The sequence below is a fragment of the Eleginops maclovinus genome, chromosome 4 (genome assembly GCF_036324505.1).
Source record: "Eleginops maclovinus isolate JMC-PN-2008 ecotype Puerto Natales chromosome 4, JC_Emac_rtc_rv5, whole genome shotgun sequence".
Taxonomy (NCBI): Eukaryota; Metazoa; Chordata; class Actinopteri; order Perciformes; family Eleginopidae; genus Eleginops; species Eleginops maclovinus.
Window position 1 is genome coordinate 8,757,345 of NC_086352.1, and position 21,074 is coordinate 8,778,418.

General features: G+C 39.5%; 1 protein-coding gene across 1 annotated transcript in view; it reads right to left on the bottom strand.

Moving 5' to 3' along the window:
- tox3 (TOX high mobility group box family member 3) overlaps positions 1-12,529 on the bottom strand; it is a 38,229-nt gene extending 25,700 nt beyond the window's left edge. The window contains exon 1 of the mRNA XM_063880597.1: positions 12,293-12,529. Coding sequence (XP_063736667.1) covers positions 12,293-12,394 — 102 coding nt within the window. The 5' untranslated portion in view covers positions 12,395-12,529. The remainder of the gene's footprint in view (positions 1-12,292) is intronic.
- Between the last annotated feature and the right edge of the window lie 8,545 nt (positions 12,530-21,074).

Here is a 21,074-nt window from a genome sequence, read left to right on the forward strand (position 1 = left end):
TGCAGGGAGCATCAGAATGTGTGCTATTGTAACCAAAATCTCAGGGTATGCTGATGTTTTATAGGCAAGAATGAGGAGCAACTATGTAAATAACCTGAAACTAAGAAAACCAAAAGCTTTTAGGGTTTAAAACACATGTTAAAGATTCATTGGTCCAATCAATCAATATACAAAAAAGGCTTCTAAGGACAGAATTAGAGATTTAGACATGATGGAAATACTGACTGTGGCTTTAAGTCAGAGGGAGAATTCCCACCGTCAACATGTCATCAGCTAATTCACCTGGAGCCAGAGGGGGAGATTCACTGGACACATAGGGAGAGTTAATCTCTTCATTCATCTTTGCTAAAGAGATCGACCCAATTAGTTTGCCACATTGACTGACAGCCCTTGTGTTTGCTTTTCTCCCTCGACTTCTTTCCCCCCCTTCTTAAATCAAGACTTTACCCTGGCTCCAGCTGAAGGCCTCGAAAGTGATTCCAAGAAACTGTATGTGAAATAATCATGATGTCTTTATTTAAAATCTGTCGAGTCTGAAATATTCACCACTCTGCGACCGATTGGCCAATGGAAGGGTTGCTTGGGGATAGCTCTCCAGAGTTCGGTAATCGAGCGGATTTGACTTGGGAGAGTCTGCTGATAACTACACACATTCCCCCTTTTTAATGTACTTTTCTTCTTCTTTTTTTTAGCCTCTCCTAAGAGCCAGTGCACATCAGAATTACGACGCTTGCAGGAACAGCAGTATGTAGGACAGTTCATTTTTTTCTCGATTGCCGTCTCTGGAAAATGTGATTCCACATCGTGTTGCGTTTGATGATTTACCAAAGTGTCTCTGGCTGTAGCCCAGGGACCAGTCAGACAGTTGGCCTGGTCACCGTATAACTGTCCGATCTAGAAACTCAAAAATCTGAGACAGCAAAGGCCCAGCGGACCGCCAACATGACATCTGACAATAATAGGAGAACAATGAAGGCTTTAAATGGCTAAATAGTAATTGTTTTAGGACAACCGAAGCAACCTAGTGTTGGAAAGGCTCCTTTATTTCATAGTAGCCATTATATCTTATCATTTAAAAGTTAGACAATAAGCATAACTTGCAAATGCTTGCTGCACAAGTTAATAAACTTCTGTAATTGTGTTAAAACAGCAAGGTCTTATATGACTAGCAGCCTGTGTGGTTAATGTAAGAAAGACTCAGAGGGAATTGTTGTTTACCTAATATCAGTGGGATGGTTTGCCAATTTTAAATGTTAGTACCATTAATTGTCACTCATTTACACAGTTAAAGTTTCAATGGTTACATAGGATTAGATTAAATAGCTTATGTAACATTTCAATAATAATAATAATTACTGCCTTCCTTTCCTTTCAAACACTATGTGTAGTGATAACTGATGAACTGCGACACTTTGACAATAGTATGGTTATCTTTTGTAGCTGGCACACACATGTGAGGGATTGAAAGGCTTAAAAAAGGAGAGATAAACAGTGCAGTGAAAGGGTAAGCCATCAAATGTCTAATAATGAGCCGTTTCATTATAATCCTGTATGGGTAATTATGAGATTAATATGTCAATGCTGGTTTTGGCATGTTCTGCAGCCGGGGAAAGGCTACATTTACCACAGTATTTGTTGCCACAATGCATGTAAAAACAGCTTTATTTCACATTAAATCTTGTTAATATTGTACAGAGAGATGCTGCTATTATTTTCCCTAATGCTCCGGGCATGATTTGCCATTGTTATTCAGTGCTCGCTCACCTACACTTAAAACATGATCCTTCTGGATTTTAATTAAGCACCAAGGTACCTCCCAAGGGCTTCTGGCTTGGCAAAGGAAACTGCTTTGATTTATGTTCTACTTTGTTGTTTCTGCTTGAAGCTTGCCGGTTTTCAGAGGCTGTGGTGATGAATGCATGAACTGGGAAATTGTACTTATTTGTTTATTAGTTCCTGTTAGGAATGTTTTTCGTCTGACAAAATCAAAACCCAATAGTGAAGCTAAACATAGAGGTGTCTCTTCACGTGATACGTTGTCACCTGATGATGCTAGGCCCGCGTAAGCTGGGAATTTTACTGGCAGTGCAATGCATGCTATATTTGGTAACAACTCCCTGCTAAATCAACAAAAGCTGATAGAAATGTGCCTCAGTGTGTTCAGAATACCAACAGGATAAGATATATCCATGCATCCCCCATATTCTCCCCCTTCATACAGCAGAAAATAGCACAAATCAGCAAATTACTTAATACTAATTTGCTATGGGATGCCATTTCAATACTGATTATATTCAAACACAATTTACTGGCTGTTAGATAAGTAATCATCAGCCCAGACTGTGGCTTTTCAACACAATTCTTGAAGCAGAAGTGCATATATTTGTCGACATGCCTGTCAGTCATCATGGTATGATATTAACAAACCCTTTAAGAATTCTATCTGTGGGTAAAAGTGATTAAAACGATCAAGGCATAAGGCAGAAACAAAAAGCCCTCCTTTGCATCCTGTAGTAAAAAGAAGCCAAACACATTTCAGATGGACGAACCAACAACATATTCCTGGCAGTATTCGCATGTACTATAAATACATTTGAACACAGCCTGCAAAAGTATTACACTTGTTGGCCAAAGCAAATATTGTTGTTTCAATTTCTAGGTAGGCATAACTTCTTCAGTTTGCGTAAAGCATGGACAGCAGCCAGTTTTCAATGTGAAACTTTAAGTATTGGCAGGAGTGTAATCCAGACTACCCAGGTGTACATTGTGCAGCTGTTTGCAATAACAGGCCACATGCCCCGCACTAACACATGACAAATACTCATAAGTAATGTAATATTGTTAAGACAATTAGCTTTTTATGCAATCTGGAAGGGAATGCATCATCGCTGGTGATTGAGTAATGGTGTCGAGTTTCTTTATTTATCTAAAGTTTCTCTCGGTGGATTCACTTCAATGTTGAATGTGATGTATAATTCCATCTCGGCCTGACAAATCAAAGCACCTTCTGCAGATTAAAGTGACTATGGTCAGCCACCTCAGTAAACAAACAGAACTTGCACTGCTCTCCTCGATTTGTATCAGAAGGTAATGGAGTCTCCAAACTACAGGGGAGCTGCAGGATGGCCACGATTAGCTAGTGGAACTGCTGAAGGTCACCACTGCTGAGCTGAGCAGCCACAAGCCCTCATAAAACCATGCAGCGTATCATTATTTTCAAAGTGTTTCATTATGGACGGTTAACCTTGGCTAACTCCGACCTCACACTTTAATCAGCTGCCTGTAATGCCTCTGAAAGAGTGTAATCATTCAGCTTCTCTTCTTGTTTATCAGCAGGAGAGAAACAAATGCAGGGAAGTCTATTTAAAAGAAAGAAATCCTTTTGCCCAAGGCCGTGCAGGTATGAAAAGTCACACAGTGAGTCAGAAGCTCCAAAAAGATGAGGAACTACATCGGTTTCCTTGGAAGGAATGTCTTTTGAAAGAAGCGTCAGATGAAGTCCAGGGAAGGAAACCTTGCCAAGGCTGAGGCCTCACTGAGCTTAATCTCGTTTCTACTCCTGCCATACCGCACTATGACCACATGTGTGATTCCACGAGCCAGCAGAAACACACACATCACAATATACATGCTGTGAATGAGCCTCGACTTCAACTCCTGAAAATATCTGAAGTCGGCTCCAGATTTTCACGGACCCCATTCATGATCCCAGTCGAGGTTGAAGGGACTGAACTTTTATTATGAGGCTTGAGCTTTTACCGGGGCCACGTCCATTGTTCCTTTTGATCGTGTTGCTGAATAAAAAAGTAGACGGGTTCATGAATACTGCATGATTTTCATCTTGCTGACATGAAGAACCATCAAAGCAGTCATACTTCAGTAACATGTTGAGAGCTTTGCTCATTCAATTGAAGATAATTGTTGAGCAATTACAGCCAAAAGAATGATGTAAGGGTGATGTAATGAGTCAGCAGTGTTTGCTAGAAACTGTGTTGTCTCCAGAACATCTTCATTTGTCTTCCCTACAGCTCAGGTGTTACGTTTACGCAACTCAAAGATCTTGTTTGAGTGCTAGGAACATATTAGAATCTTAAAGCAAAATTGGATAAAACATCGGTGCGACCTTTTTTCAGGTCAGGTTTCCTGAAATATGTTTTGTTTGTACTATTAAAAAAGTAAGTGATTTAGCAAGAGCAAGATAACAGAGAGCAATCGATTAGAGGGCAGAAAAACATAAATTAGCAGAGTGTAGTTGTCTTTTAATTGCTTACAGATGCTCCTTTTAACATCAGCTTGTTCTGTAAGATGGATACAAAGAGATGTCTAACTTAGTATAGGGAAACATAAAGGGCAAACATATTCTTCTCAGAACAGATGTTTTATTTCCCTCGGGGACTTCACGGTACAGCGAGACAATCCTCCATCAGTTCAACGTGATGTGAACTTGATGTCATCATGAACTTAAATTACGGCGAGAAAGAAAAAGTATATATATGCCAGAGAATATCAGTGTAATGCATGAATATAAAATATCCAATCAAACTGCGGCAGGGAGACATGGCAGGTTTCCAATTCTGGGAGACTATTAAAGCTCATTTAGTGGGGGGGGGGGGGGGGGGTTGGGTTTATAGGCTGCAGTATTATTGCTATGGTAGAGTTACTGCTGAGATAGACATTAACATTATCCAACTGCCACAGAGAGACTTTATGTTCGACAATCACAAGTATCTAGAGGACACTCATCGACCAGCATGAAGTCAAGTAAAAGATTACCAAACAGGCAGCAAATATGTGTTTCTCTTGATTTTAAAAACTATACATCTTACATATTTAGTTGTTATAAAACAGGTTGTATTTCTTGACCTTTGCACCAATTGGCTCCGCCGTGCCAATTCAAATACAACTTTTATTTACCCCCATTATTTAAGCTCTTTGTTCAACGGGTCGGAGGGATATTTGCACACCTGCTACTATTGTCAGTCCTTTTAGCGCAACCTGGTAACACGCTGCATTATTGGAATGTCACGTAGGAGGGGACCGGGGGTAGATCAGGGGTGGATTAATCACACTGCATAACATGTAATACTATACACACCTGCAGCCCATTCACCTCTAATGAGAAATATATTCCTACTCAACCTGATACATGAACAATTGCTGGAGCAGTGACTTATATTTCTGTGAGTACGCAGCTTTAGTTAGAATGGTGTCAGCTACATAAGAGCGCAGACACATACTCCCAGATATTAGCCGAGTTATTTATGAGGACATATTATGCCCATTTTCAGGTTCATATGTGTATATTTTTGCCTCTTGTGGGACATGTTTCCATGCTGTAATGTTCAAAAGCTATTTATTTTTCTCATACTGCCTGTGCTGCAGCACCTATTTTCACCCTCTGACTGAAACCAGAGCCCAGTCTGCTCTGATTGATTGGTCAACCGCTTAGAGATGTCCCGCCCCTTAGCCTATCATGTGCAATGTGTTGGAGCGCTAGCTAATAGAAGTGTGAGTGTTACCTAGTGATGTCACTATGTTATAGAAGTTACAAGGAGGCGTTTCAGTGTGTTGGAGAGAAACACTGGGATTTTAGCCTTTGCAGACCATTTAACACAAACCTATAACATAACTCCAAAAAGTGTAATAGGGCCTCTTTATTACTTTTTCTTCTTCAATTTGATATCCTCCATGAACAAAATTGGAAACTGACTAGGATTGTCCATCGTAGAAAAGAGTAAGCCGGAGGACAGTCAGTGGTCTAGCTCCCTGCGAAGAGCTTAAGAGAAGGGTTAAGTGAAGCAAGTATGGGTAAAAAGGGAAACAGCTCACCATGTTTTGATACAGTCTGTGAGCCCATTAAGAGCATTGGACAGTAGATCTATGAAACATGGAATTGCTGCCCCTCTGGAAAGCTTTAAAAATGAATGTGACTTAACAGCAAGAGCTAACCACTAAAGGGACACGGCACTTATTGAATCAGCCGACCAGAAATGATTGACCGGTCCTTTTGAAGAATTGCTTAATTCACGGTAAAAGCGGTTTTCTGTGGCGCGGGGAGTTTTTCCCCCTTCCTTTTAATAAGTCAGCAAGGTTGAGAGAGGCTGTCAAAGTTGTAGTGAGCCAAAACCAGATTAAAACAGTTCCTCATGGTGGAAAAATATATATCTTGTGGGGGTACTGCTTTGATTGAAAGGGTAACAGTATTTACACCAATATAAGGAGACTCCTTCAAACTCCAACAGGAAGTTAGTTTACCTTTGACCTCATGAGATATACTAATCCAAACAGCAGATTGACTATTTTTCATGTCAGTGACACATATACAACTTCGCAAAACTTGAGTAAGTGAAGTGCTTGGTACTCGAGTGAAGAGATATCTCAGTTAGGATTATCCAATCCTATAACTCGATCCCTCACTGACCTTGAAAGTGTCATCTACACGTCTTCGAGAGAAGGTAGGAGATAAGGTTAACAACTTCCTCATCATGGATGCTTTTGGAGTGGGGTTAGCTTTCATTGCGTTGTGTATCTCCTTACAAACTATATATGGTTTAATCACTGTTAAAATAAATGAAATATTGGAGTTATTACTGTCTCGTGTTTCATTTGCAGCATACAGTTGGTCAAGATTTGTACTGAAATGCATCCAAACTATTGGGAATGCATTGATCAGAAATAACAAAGAGCTAATGTTGCTTTCCCTGATGTTTAAGTAACCATACATCACGTTATGCACTATGACTGTAAGAAAACAACTCCTCCATGACTTTGAATGTCATAACAGACATTTTTTTCCTCAGGCAGTTACCCGGTTTGATGGATGATGTAGTGATGTTGTGCTCATGCTCAAAACCTAATAACAAATGTGCCTCTCCTGCGGATTCATGCACTCTGTACGGCTGCAATAGATGTTTCTGCATCAGCCATGCAGCTACAAATAGACTTTCACTCACCAGTGTTAATCCTGAAGGATAAACATAAAAGTATACACAAATGGTTGTCCTTCTGTGTTTGAATACACCCAGCATGTAAGCATGGACTGGGTGTACACTGGAGCTCCAATTTGTCTCTGGTCATGAGATCACAACCTGAGGGCGGCTCAGTACAGCGAGATGTTCTTTGTCAGGACACGTGATGCCCACCGGGTCCACAAGCCACCGGTTTAGAAACAACTTAAGAGTGTGAGGTCTGCCTAAATGAACCGCGCTGAGTAATGTACACAGCGCTGTAATGAAGTGGATTTATGAGCAGTGATGGCAGGATTACAGAAGGTCTTTACGAGTGCTGATCTGGGTAATGGTCTATGTCTGTCTAAGATTTTAGAGCCTTTCTCATATCCACCTCGTAAACAAAGCAGACAACCTGGTCTTATGCTTCCCACAGGTTCGTACTGGTGCTCAGATCATCAGATTATACTGGGGAAACAAGTGGCAATGAATAGAAATAAACAAAAGGGGGATTAAAGTTCTTTGCTGCATGTGCACATGTGTCAACAAAATAAAGAGTGACAGCTGAGATAATGTGGTGCCACAGGAATCAGAAACTATTAGGCTCATAGTTTTATACAAAGCTGCTACAGCTCGAGTTTTCATTCCTTAAAAGTCACTTTTCATATAAATGATATAGCTTCCCATACATATGTCTTTATTGCATCAGAGTGCCATCAGCTTTGTTGAGTGTTGAGACATCCTGTAGGAAGTGGAGAGCTGTGCATTAACAAAACGATAACATCTGCCCTGTGGAGACGTGTGTGTGTAGCGCCGTTTGTCAGACAGAGCGTTCATTCTTAGAGGAGGCAATTCCAAGTACAGTGTGTCTTCGAGCGGGGCGGACCAAAAATAACACTCTAATCTCAGTGGGAAAATTAGGTGTTTAATAAATCTGTTGAGCTACATCTTCTGACAAGCTACAATTAAAAAGACTCTGCAAAACACATCAGCTATTCACTTGTAGGACATTCAAACATTTAACATGCACCTTGAAGTCATATCAATCATCTGCCCGGTTTGACAACTTCTAATGTTACACCCCAACCCCCCCCAACACACACACATTTAAAGCTGAGTTTATGTTTAGAATGTGTGTGATGAAATGGCACCAGCTGTGTACACTGGAGGGATGCACAAGGCGCCCTGGTTGAGCAGAGAGTTAACCCCTTCCCTCCCCAGGAAGCAGGGAGGGCAGCAGAGACAAAAGAGGCCTGGCCCACTGTGGACACAATGAGAGGTTATTGCCCCGGGGTCTGTTGCTGTAGAAGTAAAGTACTTCCTTAATATCCTCCCCCCCCACACACTGACCGATGTTGTTTAAAGTCTTTGCTGTTTTAGTTTCACTACGTACGTTTGGGTCAGCCGGGCCCACATGAACCGTGAGCGAGGCTTCTGTTTCACTGACACCACACTTTACAGGCTCAATAAAATCTGCTGATAATTGCCGCTGCAGGCCTACATTATCATGTCACAGTCTTACAGTCTGAACAACTTCCCTAATTATTGTTTTTACAGCACAGTTGCTCTTTCATATCATAGGTGAGTGGATGATAAAAACACGAAGGACATGGTAAATCACTTCCTGCACTGCTTTATCTGAGTTCTGTTCAGAGTTTGTTCAGTTAAAGCATCGATAAGACTTCACTGCTACTTAAACATTACAGGGGAGCAACTTGTGCATTTGCTTACAACAACCAACCAAGCTATTAACCAATCTAATAAATAACTTTGTCAATAATAACTAAAAGCGCAATCTGATTTCATGGCACAAGGAGTTTCCCCCAACAGCATGGCTGAAATATAAGGGTTGTAATGGAGGACTCTGGCGCTAAAGAGTAAGTACTGTATGTATGTATGCATTGAATTGCTTGAATTACTTTTAAGATTTCATAAAAAAAGGAAGGAATATAATTTGATTTCAAATGAACTTGTTATTTATGAGTTATTTGTGTTTGCTTGTTGAAATGCTTTACTAACAAACAGTTTGTTGACAGTGCTCAACATCAACAGTAATACAGTTGGGGACATCTTTCCACCTACTTTTTATTGCTACTATATGTTCAATAAAAAGGTGTCTGTGTTTGTCTGTATGTTCGGCAACAGTGCCATACAAATAGCATGACGCACGTTGGAGAAGTCTCAGTGGGCTGGTATTAGTTTAGCAAATAAACCTCATGTGTTAGCACCGGTGCAGGTGAAGAGTTTGTAACATCTGCTGGTAGTTTAAGTCTCTCTGCGCCTGAAGGTAATGAAAGTCCACACTATATAGTAACTGTATCTGAAACATTATTAAACCTTAAGGGAAAGAAAAGACCAGATGGCTATAAATATGGGGGGAAAAACACTGAGTCTCTTTCATGAAACCATTAAAAGCAATCACATTTGACTTTTACAAATACCAAAAGCAGTCGAATCCAAACAGCCTCTTGTCTTTGGTTGATGCTGAGGAGCTTGCCCAGAAAAACCACATCACTCAAAATGTCTCGCATCACAGTAATAAGAAGTTGAACAAATGAAGATGAACTCATTGAGGCTTCTAAGCTTTATTAGGGAGCTTTTTCATGTTGTATTGACTACAACCAGGTGTTCTTAACATGAGCCAAAGAGCCAGCAAAACAGAGAGTCGTTATCTGCAACTTCAATTAACAACCAATGAGGAAAAGTAGGAGCCGTGGCAGGTGTGGCTTTTAGCATTTCGGATGAGTAAAGTTAGTCTAGGATAAGCAAGTTGTACACTCGCAGAAATAAACCTTCACGTTTGCTGTAAGGAGACTTTTCATAAACGGATCTGTGATTAATTATATCAGATTACAGCAAATGTGTTGTATGAGTTCATTTTGTGAGTATTTTCATCTGTGTGAAGTTGTGGCATGTTTCTCCTCAGCACTGCTGTTTCCCTCTCATCTCTGTGCCAGAAAACAGGCTTCATTAGTCATGACTGCAGCACCTAATTAAGTTTGTGCCACTCGTTTGGATTTCTCTGTAAATTTAAAAGAATCTCTGATGTTTCAAAGTGCCTCTGGGCCCCTTCTGTCTCTGTTGTCATTAAAATTGAAAATGTCTGTGTGCCAGCGTTTTGAGAGGGTATTGCCTGTTTTCCAAATCAAAACTATGAATCCAAAGAAAGTTTTGCTGCATGCAAAAGGTGCTGCGACTATACATATATATAAATAGATTAAAAGAAGTCAGTTCTGCGGGACTTTTGAGCATGCCACATCTCTTGGATGACTATCAGACCTGCATTGAGCTACCTTTCAGCGAGTTCATTCAAATAAATTGGAGGCTGATTTGAAAGATGCATGCAAAAGAGCCTATTTGTTCAGCATGAAAAGGCATTGTAATTAGCATGAAATACATGCGTTGTACTCTCCTCCTCTCTCTCTCCAACATAACTGGTGGAGATTCTGGATAAGCACCATCCCACCACCCTCCCCCTTTCTCTCTCTCTGCCTCCTTTTGCATTGTGGCCAATTACTGTTACAGATGGAAAAATTCACTTGACCTGGGGAATTTATGAGCAGGAATAAAATCACACTTGGACTCTTACACCAATCCAAAGCAATGTAGTTAAAATTTCTCAGGGCTGATGAAGACATGATGAAATTGGGCACATATGACAAGTTGGCCAGATGACAAAGAGCTGATGAAACAGTGAGACAAACCTGGTAACTGTTTAGAGCAACATCAGATTGCATGGGCGAATAATTTAGGAGGGGGTGGTGTGTGTGAGAGAGAGAAGGGGTGGGGGACGTAGGGGCTAGCAACGTCTAAACTTTGTAAAAACAGCACGCTGCATTAGTGTCATTAGTCTGTCAAAGTGATGTTTCTTGTCGCTAGGTACAAGGGAGTCGAGCTCCTGATGGATTGTGGGTCAAAAGGTTCAAGTGTAACATCACTGTGAAAATACCCCAAACTCGCCTGTGTGTTTTACATAACCTCTGCCTCATGCTAATAAACTTTTAATACCTCAGTGATGGGATTATTACAGGGCTGACTGTACACACATGTAGGAAATAGGACTGAGAATCACCCGGGCTAAACGATTCAATATTATCAGGATTTAAAAACATTTTTGAAAGAGCAATTTGTTACTTTTTTCAACTGCAAATTGAACAGTTTGCCAACATCTGTTTTATCTAATAAAATGAAGTTTTATGAACATTCTTCCTTTGATTTCTCCCGTCTTTGATTTGCACAGCTTCCTGCCAACCCTGCTGACCTCATCAGAAAAAAACTCCATCTAGTGGACTTAAATGCTACCAAAACATGCCATTTATATTTGCAATTTTAACCATTTTTAACCATACAAACATTGATACTTGGCATTTGTATGTGGATGGAATATGCCACACAAAAACATCTCTATACAATTATCTCCCTCACCCCTTAGCAGGAAAGTGAATTAACTTGTAAACAATACAGAAAATAGGCTGTTTACCCGTGGAAAGAGTAGATACAACTCCATTATATATCATGTGGCTGCATAATAGTATATCAGAGTGGTTTAGTGATGCCATGTTTTGGATAAGTGAGCGCAAAGCTGACAATGAATGCATTCATGCTGACCAGATAAAAGGTGTGCTGTCTATTTCCCTTTCTGTATGTTGGTGTTTCCATGTTTAGCTTTAAAGTTCATTCAGTAATATCTCCAAGAATTAAAAGAGCAACCCTGCTGTGCTGAAGCTGCTTAAATAATCTGCATAAAGTTGTAAAAGTACAGGCAATAAATGATAGAAGTAGCTCAATGACAAACATGCCAAAGGGTAAACAAGTGTTTGCACAACATGGTATTTAGTGCATGCTGTTGAGGGTCTTGTAACAGGCTCACAGTGCAGCACAGTATTCATTTGACACTTGATCCACAGTATCTCACTGGCATCACATTCTAATGCATGTACTGTGTGTGTAGAGTGCTGATGCAATGATCCATCACTGATGTCTAGGAACATGTAACTGTATAGCCAACAGCGCCCATGACCGTGGATCACATCACTCTGGTGAGAGTTTAGCAGTGCAGTGTGGCCGCTATGAGCCACTTGTACACTTGTTTACTTCTCATTTCCATTAATGCACAACAGGAAAGTTTGTGGCAGGAGAGGGAAGTATTAATTAAGCAACTCCAGCAACACAGTCATGATTAGTGCCGGAAGGAAAGGGGAAACAAGTGCATGCAGCTGAGAAATTTAAATATAATCCTTCAAGTTAATGTTAGGTTTTCACTCATTAGAGCTCGAGCCCGGAGTGTTTCTGCACCAGCGTGGCCACACAACACAAAACTAGACTACAGCACACTGCTATCTCACCTTATTGAAGTTGTAGTAACCCAAACAGTGGGAAAAATCCAGGTTTGCTGGTTCTCCTGGAATAGAATTCCCACCAGCAGTCGGATAAAACCGTACATCCATGGTGAGTGTGAGGGGAGCCGCGCAGCTGTAGCCGACTCTGCCCGGAGAGCACTGTGTTTCTGCCGCTTACAATCCCAGCGCACACAGAGACACGGAGAAACTGACCCAAGCTTTGTTGGGTGGGGGGGAGGGGGGGGGGGGGGGACTACACACTGCGGTGGTGGGGGTAAAGTTAGAATATTCCTCTTCTACACCTGATTCAGTCGCTTCATCTCTGAGGTTGGAGCCTGATAAGCTGTCCGTCAAGCAGCAGCAGAGGCTGTGTGTTCATGCATTTACACACAGCTGCTGCTGTATACAAAGAAGCCACGAGACCGGCGACTGCGCGCGTGGGTCCACCTCCTTTTTCCTCCCCCTTTGCTTCAGACGCAGGAACAAGAAAAATGTAACAAAGTGGCTCACCACCAAGTAACTCCTGCACGTCAAAACAGAACAGTGTCCTCCGCAGAACTTTATTTCTCCAACTTAGGAAAGTAGTTGGTGAAGCAGTCTGAGTGAAGAGAAGCTAGCTGCTAAATACTCACTGTACTGGAGGGTTTGTACAACAAGCTAAACAGCACTCCACATATGGTGTAATTAGTGATATGATGTAGTACACCAGTGTTGGAGTCCAGCCCTCGGCTCTGCCTCTGGTAGTGATGAACAAAATGTGTGAACACCACAGCCACGCCCCAAACACACTAAGCCACTCCCATGAAAACACTGCATTTAAGTCCATGTGACATGTTTGCATATGATCATTTTAACTACAGGGATCTCTTTTTTGTGTGCACGTGCACGTGGATGTGCATTTTGTTATTTGAAACCGCATATGTTCCCACATCATTATTTTCTGTGTTTTTTTCTCGGAGCAAGTAGCAGTGACACCGGTCTATTCCAGTGGGAATGACAGCATGTATTTTAAAGTATTAAACATGCTAAAAAAGACTGTACCTCATATTCTGTGACAGGCTGTATGAATCCAACACTGTTCATTGTTTACATCTGTTTACAATCCTCATGTCCCCAGAATATATATTAATATAATATATGTTAAATTCTGTTTCATCTTATTCTGATTTAAATGTACATACTTTTCTTATTCATGCAACTTACCTAAACCTGTTTGTCCAGTATACTATTTCATGCACACTTTGATGTCTTTAATTATGTTAAGCCTAGTGATTTGCATTGCAAAAACTATGCCATATCTATTTTGCATATGGAAAAAAAAAGCCTCTAAATCCTTTGAATGCAATATTTTTGGGATTTACACCTGATTTAAATTTCATAATTTTTCCATTTTCTTCTGTGAATTAAGATCAGGCTCTTTCTTTTTTTTACGTATTAGCCTACCGTGTTTTCAATGTTTTTTGAGTCCAGTTTTATTTCACTGAAACAGAGGCTTGATGTTAGCTAACCAGCATCATCACAGCCCAGAACCATAAACCTTTTTTCTGTTGTTTTCCTCCAGTGTCCCTCCTCTTTCTGTATGATGAATGGAAGTCATAAAGCCCCAAAATCATAAAGGCATTTTCAACTTGTACAGACACGTCTTCACCTCAAGACAAACTCACGGCTGCTCACATTTATTTGCCTCTTGATTACTTTCACCACCTCCTAAATTCACAACATACTCTGCATGAAGATATTATTAGTTCCAGATTAAATGAGGTTCTTAAAGTCACAAAACCAGTACAGTTTTCCACAGCCTATTTCTATTTCTTTATGTCCAGGTCCAGTGTATAAATACATACGCAGGACAGAAGCAATTTCATGGTAACCAACCTCAAAAAAGTTATTAAGTACACTTGCTCTTTCATTTACAGTGTTTGCACTCTTACAAGTGTCTATATATATTCAGCTGCTCTACGTTTTTCCGACAGTGGGACAATGTAATCATACAGATACACTTTTTGCACTCAATCTAAAGTTACGGCGAGCTTGTGCTCCAGAGTGCAGGGACTTTCAGAGTAACAATTTCTAACCGATGTCTCCACAAAGCGGACTAGTTAGAAATATGGCCTGTCTACAGCCTTTTTCAAAACCCCCAATAACATGCAATCACTATATAGGCTATTAACTAGTTGTGAAAAATGGAGCAGCAAAGAAATATAGACATTACAAAGCTAATGGGCTGAGGTGGAGTTGCTTTGAAGTCCCTGAGAAAACAATGGTCTTGTTATCCTAACTAGTATTTGACTTTATTTAGTTTTCTTAGACTGTGTCAACAAAGTTAATTAAAGACCCCTCTGTGCAACATTCCCTAAATGAACTCCTTTTAATATGTTTTTCTGACCGAAAACCCTAGTTTTTAAGTTAAGGAAAATTCCAGCAATGATCAGATGGGTGGTAACATGTGGTGCCAAAATGAAATTGACATTATTCATCTTTAATTTGGAATGTTAACAAAAATGCAAGTGCATGGTCACGATAGCAGAAGATATTTTATTAAAACCTTTACTTATTTGACTAACCCTAATCCTAACCCAAATCTAATTTTAGACTTCTGATTCTGTCCGTATATACACCGACCTTTGACTCTCATAATAGAAACTATAATAGAAATGTGTTATTGCAGTTGCTAACTAAAGTAATGATTCGAAGAGGAGAGATTCATACTGATATCCAGCCATATCTTAGTGTAAGGAAATATAGAATAACACATGACCAACCCATGTGCACCTCGCCTTTCTGTTGTTTCCCTGTAAGTGTTTACTGTGTGCATGCAGCCTTTGTCCATTCCCTCCAAAACACGTCTCAGTGTTCTTCTCAGTTGCTGAGTCAGAAGCAAGCAAAGACAGTGGTGGTGTTTCTGTGAGTCGTGGATAAAAACTTTCATTTCCAGAAGAGCAGATGATAGATATTATTTTTGAGTCAGAATAGGTGTAAACCATGGGATCCATTTGTTCCAAAGAAACCCACAAAAATAGTTTGTAGTTTACTGGTAAAATAGTTTGTGTTAAAGAAAGTCATAAATAAACTGAGAGCAACACCTTTAAAAAAGTTTGCAGGAAGTAGATTGAGATGGTGTTAAACCAAATGTGTTTGCTGAAGAGTTTTCCGAGAACTAAGAAAGAGGAAGTTAAGTGCGAATAGTTTTGAAAGTACAAAACACTCTTATTATATGGTCATTTAACTAACACATCTGAAGTGTGAATATATCAAACAGAGGAATAGATCATTAGAAGAACATTAAAATGATAAAACACATCAAATCAATCTATAGCATAGACACTTTCACTGCACACATCTTGAGTTTGCTCGAAGCACAGGTGTAATTAATTATAACTAACATTCACATTTGCTGTGGTAAATTAAATTGTGGTAAGCCATGTCAGTGAGACAGCATGCGAAACAAACTATTACCTTGGAACATGCACACCTGAATGGTTGCAGCCATAATTAATGATGGTAATTACCCTTGTGCTTCTCCTGCCACATGTCAAGATGACATGGAGTTCAAATGAAGGCCACTTATTAATACAATGTTCACTCTGTATTTCTAATACAAACTGTCAGAATGCAGCATTTCACAAATAACAACATGAACATCAATGCCACCGGCCAGGAGAATACACAAGCACAGCATTGCAGCTGTGACATATTCAAATGTCCGGGGTACTTTATTTATGATCAAATCTCGGTACATTCTAAGTGAACATCCACTCTTTAATTATAACAGTTCTCCAATGAGCATGCAACCAATAATATGTTTGTAACCATTTTGCTCTGTTTTGTTTTATTGTATTTACACACGAGAATCGAATGCTTCTGTATAATTGTATTAAAATACGATTATTGTAATTAAATTGTCCTGTTATTCACACCTGAGCTCTGTAAAGTGCCTCCATAAGAATTCATCTGTTTGCAGTTTGATGTATATATCATATTCCATGTACGTGTAAATAGTTTTCCGACTATTTCTATTTTTATCTATTTTTTTTTAACTTGCACTTTTTGCAAACACTCTCTTGCACTATTTTATTTCTCTCCTGTTATTTCTTTCGGTATTTTTATTGGTTTTATTTGTTTTATATCCGATATATATTCATTTTGCATTGTCGGAGGAGCCTGGGACTTGAGTTTTTCATTGCCATATCCACACAGCAGCTTTTGTACGCATGACAATAAAGTCTTTACATTTTTAAAAGTGGCTCGTCTCCTGTTGTGCTTTTATAAAAGACATGAAGTATGTTCGATCGGGAGTTCTTTACTTTATTCAAAACACAAAATGTTTCTCATACACAAATTCTTGTTTTGTACTTTTTTTAATAGATTTAGGGTAAATTTACTTCTGCTATTTAAACCTTGGAATCGTTATCAGAGCTAAAAGTCAGAAAAATAAAGGTCACGGCCACACTGCTGTTTTTAAATCTTTGACATGCCAAATAATTAAGACTTACATTTATGCTTCACACACTTTAATACATTGATGTTTATAATACTATAAATGTTAGCAATAACACAAAGTACATTCTTTCTGTATAGAATAAATCTGACTATATTTCTTTACTTTTCAAAGAGAAAGTGCATGTTTTCCATCCTCCATGAAGTTGCTTTCAGCATTTGTTATGAGACAGTAGAAAACAGTATGCGAGTAGTGGGATGTGTGCTGGCATGTGTTATATGCAAGCTTAATCAATGACATACAGTGCTAAACTCTGCTGCTGTGCTGCAGGAGATAATCCTCATTTGAACGCTCTCCAGTGCTCGCTTAAAGATGGTCAACAATCCATGATAGTCGCCAAGAAATCTACTTTGTAATTATGGACACATTGATGCATATGCAAACCATTTTTCGTCATGTTGCTGTTTGATAGTGGCGCTTGCATGCATAACGAAGCAATGCCTTCATATGCTACACACACTGATATGCCCACCCAATCAAATCCCATTCACTCTCGTACATACAGACACATGGAAAAAACCCACGCAGTCACCCACACACCAAATATCAGATAAGGAAGCTCCTCTACATTCCCATTTCAGCCTGGTTATTGGATGTTTGGTTTTCAATATGACACAAGTGTTGTGTCTGGGTTGATGTTTTTGTATTCCTGTTTTTAATGCTCTTTGGCGGTGCAGCCACGGAGCAAAATTAATTCATTTTCTAATGGTTGTGTATCAGTGTCTCAGCCAGATGAATTATGCTTTTCTACCATATGTCATTTCCTCTCAGCCTGGCAACACTGGAAGCATTTGGTAACGTGAAAACAAATTATCTTCTGCTGGCTCCTGCTCACATTCAATTAAAGCAGTGCAGAGTAATTATTTGGAGGTACAACAGAGTAATAAATGCACAATAATTAATGAGCCTAATAATCTTTATTTACTGTACAATCCGCTTCATGTTGAATGTGTGATTCTGTCAGTGTGCGACACACTCACAGTGACTGAAGTTCCACTGAAGACAGTTTTTGTGTATTTAAATCCTGTTTGATTGGATGCGTGCTTGTCATGCAAAGACCTATTATAATTTCTATCACCGTCGCTCATGGAGAAAATATGCATGAACAGTTAAAATGTTGTTCAATTTACGCTCAGAGACTGTTTCAGACAGTGATGCATAAATCAAACAGAATTCAGTTATCAGTAAAATGTTGTGATGTGACGTAAAACAACAACAAGCAAATAGGACGTGATTCGTTGTAGTTCAGCAGGATTGGGAGGGTTACTTTAAAAATGAACAACAGACCAATGTTACCGTAGAAAAGAAGAAAGCAATATATTTAAATGTATCCTCTGCTCAGAGATTTTATTTGGACTCCATCTTATCATCAGGGGCGGGTGTTACCTTGGTTGGTTAATGGCTAATGGTTGCACAACCCGAAAAAAACATTGCGACATCACAAGGTGGCCTCAAATCTGATAAACTCATTTTCACACAGGTTGTTAGATAGATGCATCAGGACAAAAAGAAAGAGAATATTTTTGGGAATTTGCATAATAGGTGACCTTTAGGCATATTAGGGCAGTAGCCGATACACCAACAATGAAACACATGAGCACAATAGTTTAAAGAAGCAGAAATATAATCTGAGCTGACAGAAAAGGCCATGGGTTAGTTTAACATATTATTTTATGAACATATAGGTTCACCTATTGAATTAAAACAGAACAAATAACCATGGGGCAGATTCAGGTAGTAGGCGTATGGATTCACACTCAAAGTATTAGCCTACAGAACAGCTTACAGCGGAGAGGTAACATCTGATCCTTTACAACAAAAACTATAAGCTCTTTTCAGCTTTTGAGTACATTGTAATCCTGCTAGTAATCTGATTAAGTCTTGTTTTAATGTAACTGTAAGGGAACACAGTTTTTTTGTATCATGATTACGTAATCCCGTTGCTCCCAAAGTCTGAGTATTAACACCCATAAACAGTAGGTTATTTTGCAGCATGTTGTCTTCCATAGCTGATGTATCACTGTAGTAAAGCTTAGAGAAATGTTAGGAGCTAAGAGCTAATTTCTCCAGGGATTGTGTCTATTTAAAATAATTGAAATACTGAAAGCAGCTGCACTGGCATTCCAATCACAATTATTTATAGTAAATGTAAGTTGATGAGTAAGCACAGCGTAAAGTTGAAGTATTTATTAAAGCGTAAGCGCTCAGTGAGGTATCAGGTGAAGTGAAAGTGCTGAAGATTCAGCTGAAGTCAAGGGTCTGACAGGAGCTGAAATCGTGATAAATTGTTGTGATAGTGTCAGCTGAAGTGTAATCACTGAAAACAGGTGAACCCTCAGTTAAACAACAAGACATCAAAGCGGCGGACATTTAACCCCCGACAGTAGAAGAGTTAGAGGTAAAAGCAGTGTAAATATCAGCTGAAGAGAAAGAAATGAAGGCAGTTTAAATGTAAATTCACATGTTATAACTGAGAGCAGTGAGTTGTGTTGAATGTCAGTGTGACTAGTTCAAGTGTCCACACAGTGACAACAATTAGAGTGGCTGTCGCTGAACTGTTTAAGAGTTAAAATGGGTTTGTGAATTAAGACCTGTAGCGTACTCAACCATGTCTTAGACGAGTGGAAACAACGTCATTAAACACTTACTGTTACAACATGCAACAATCTGTCAGTTAGTAAAAATGCAATAATATGGACGTTTTTTACAACGCAGAAGTTTTATTTCCTGTGTTGCATATTGGTCGCACACGATGGGGACAGTTTGGAGGACTTGTAGTAACCCATAAATGTAACTTAGGATAACATTAACAATGATAACAACAGGAATCAGGAGAAAGGAATAACACATTTAGGTTGGACTGGATTTACTGCAATGTTTAATATAATCTGATGCCTAAAAAAAGCTTGAAATGTCAACAGTTTTCATACCATACATATACTCTTACATATGAAAGAAAGAAAGATTCAACTTTATTGTCATTGCACAGAGTACAAGTACTAGGACAACGAAATGCGGTCTCTGCATTTGACCCATCCTAGTGTTAGGAGCAGTGGGCTGCCATTATGTACGGCGCCCGGGGAGCAGTGTAGGTAACCAGTGTCTTGCTCAGGGACACCACGGTGGCACTTGGTCTTTCGGGGACTTGAACTGGTGACCTTCCAGTTCCCAGGCCAAGCCCCTATGGACTTTGCCACCACCGCCTATGATAACAACAAGAACATTTGCAGCTGGAACACAACTAAATATTAAAACACAGACCAAAGTAACACGGGTGAAGGCAGATAAAACACAAAGATTTTGTTTTGCTTTTTACAAAGTATTAATAATAAAGTTCATGTTCAAAAGGGGAGAGAAGAAGCAAACGTGCCTAGTTGTACCCCCTCTAGCAAACATTGCAAGCCGAAAGTCATACAGAGTTCAGTTCATGGTCGTCAGCGGTCGTGATATTTGCCTCTTCTTTTTTTTAAACCTAAAAGATTAATTTTATTTACCCATCAGAAGTCTGTGGGTGAAATAAGTATTGTCATTCTTATGTAACAATAAAAGTAGTTGGAGCTACGTTTTAGTAAAGAGAGTTGAAACACTTGCATTGCATTGAAAGAAGTGTAACTTGCAGTGAGGTATAAAAGCAATGACAGCAGTTGAACTTTTAATGAAAGCAAGACTGAACTGAAGGCAAGAGCCAAGTGGTGGTTGAGTTTTACTGGTTTGCCGAACAGCTCAAGGACGATCACTTGTTTGAAAGTAAAAATACATTTATATATGATGTCTACAACGTAAAACCTGACGCTTACTTCTACCTAAAGCTCCACATTTGCTTCTCTCACTTGTTTTTCCCTCCTACTTTTCGTTACGTGTTTTGTTTGTGCATCAAAAACTGAACCTCACTGACAACATGATGTAACTCGAGGTTACCTTGACACACACTGGCCTTGCACATTCACGTATTGTAGTTACTCGTTCAACCATGTGAAAGGGTTAATTAACTACCTCTGCTACCACTCTGCACACTCTGTGTTGCTCCCCTCGCAAAACATTACTCCCATCTACTCCTTGTAAAATATAATAAGCGTTTTTTTTTTAGTATAAGGAAGAAGCGGACAGCTTTTCTTACAAGAAGCATGACACAACAAGGCCAGAGAAAACTGCAATTGAATTCAAAGAATGAAGTGTCCTCTTCTCAGAACAACAACAACAACAACATACATGCCGTTAGGAGAGTAAAAGTCTAGATCCAAGACTCTGCAGCTGTTTCTGGGGAGTGTTAACGAACAGCCACTTCACTGA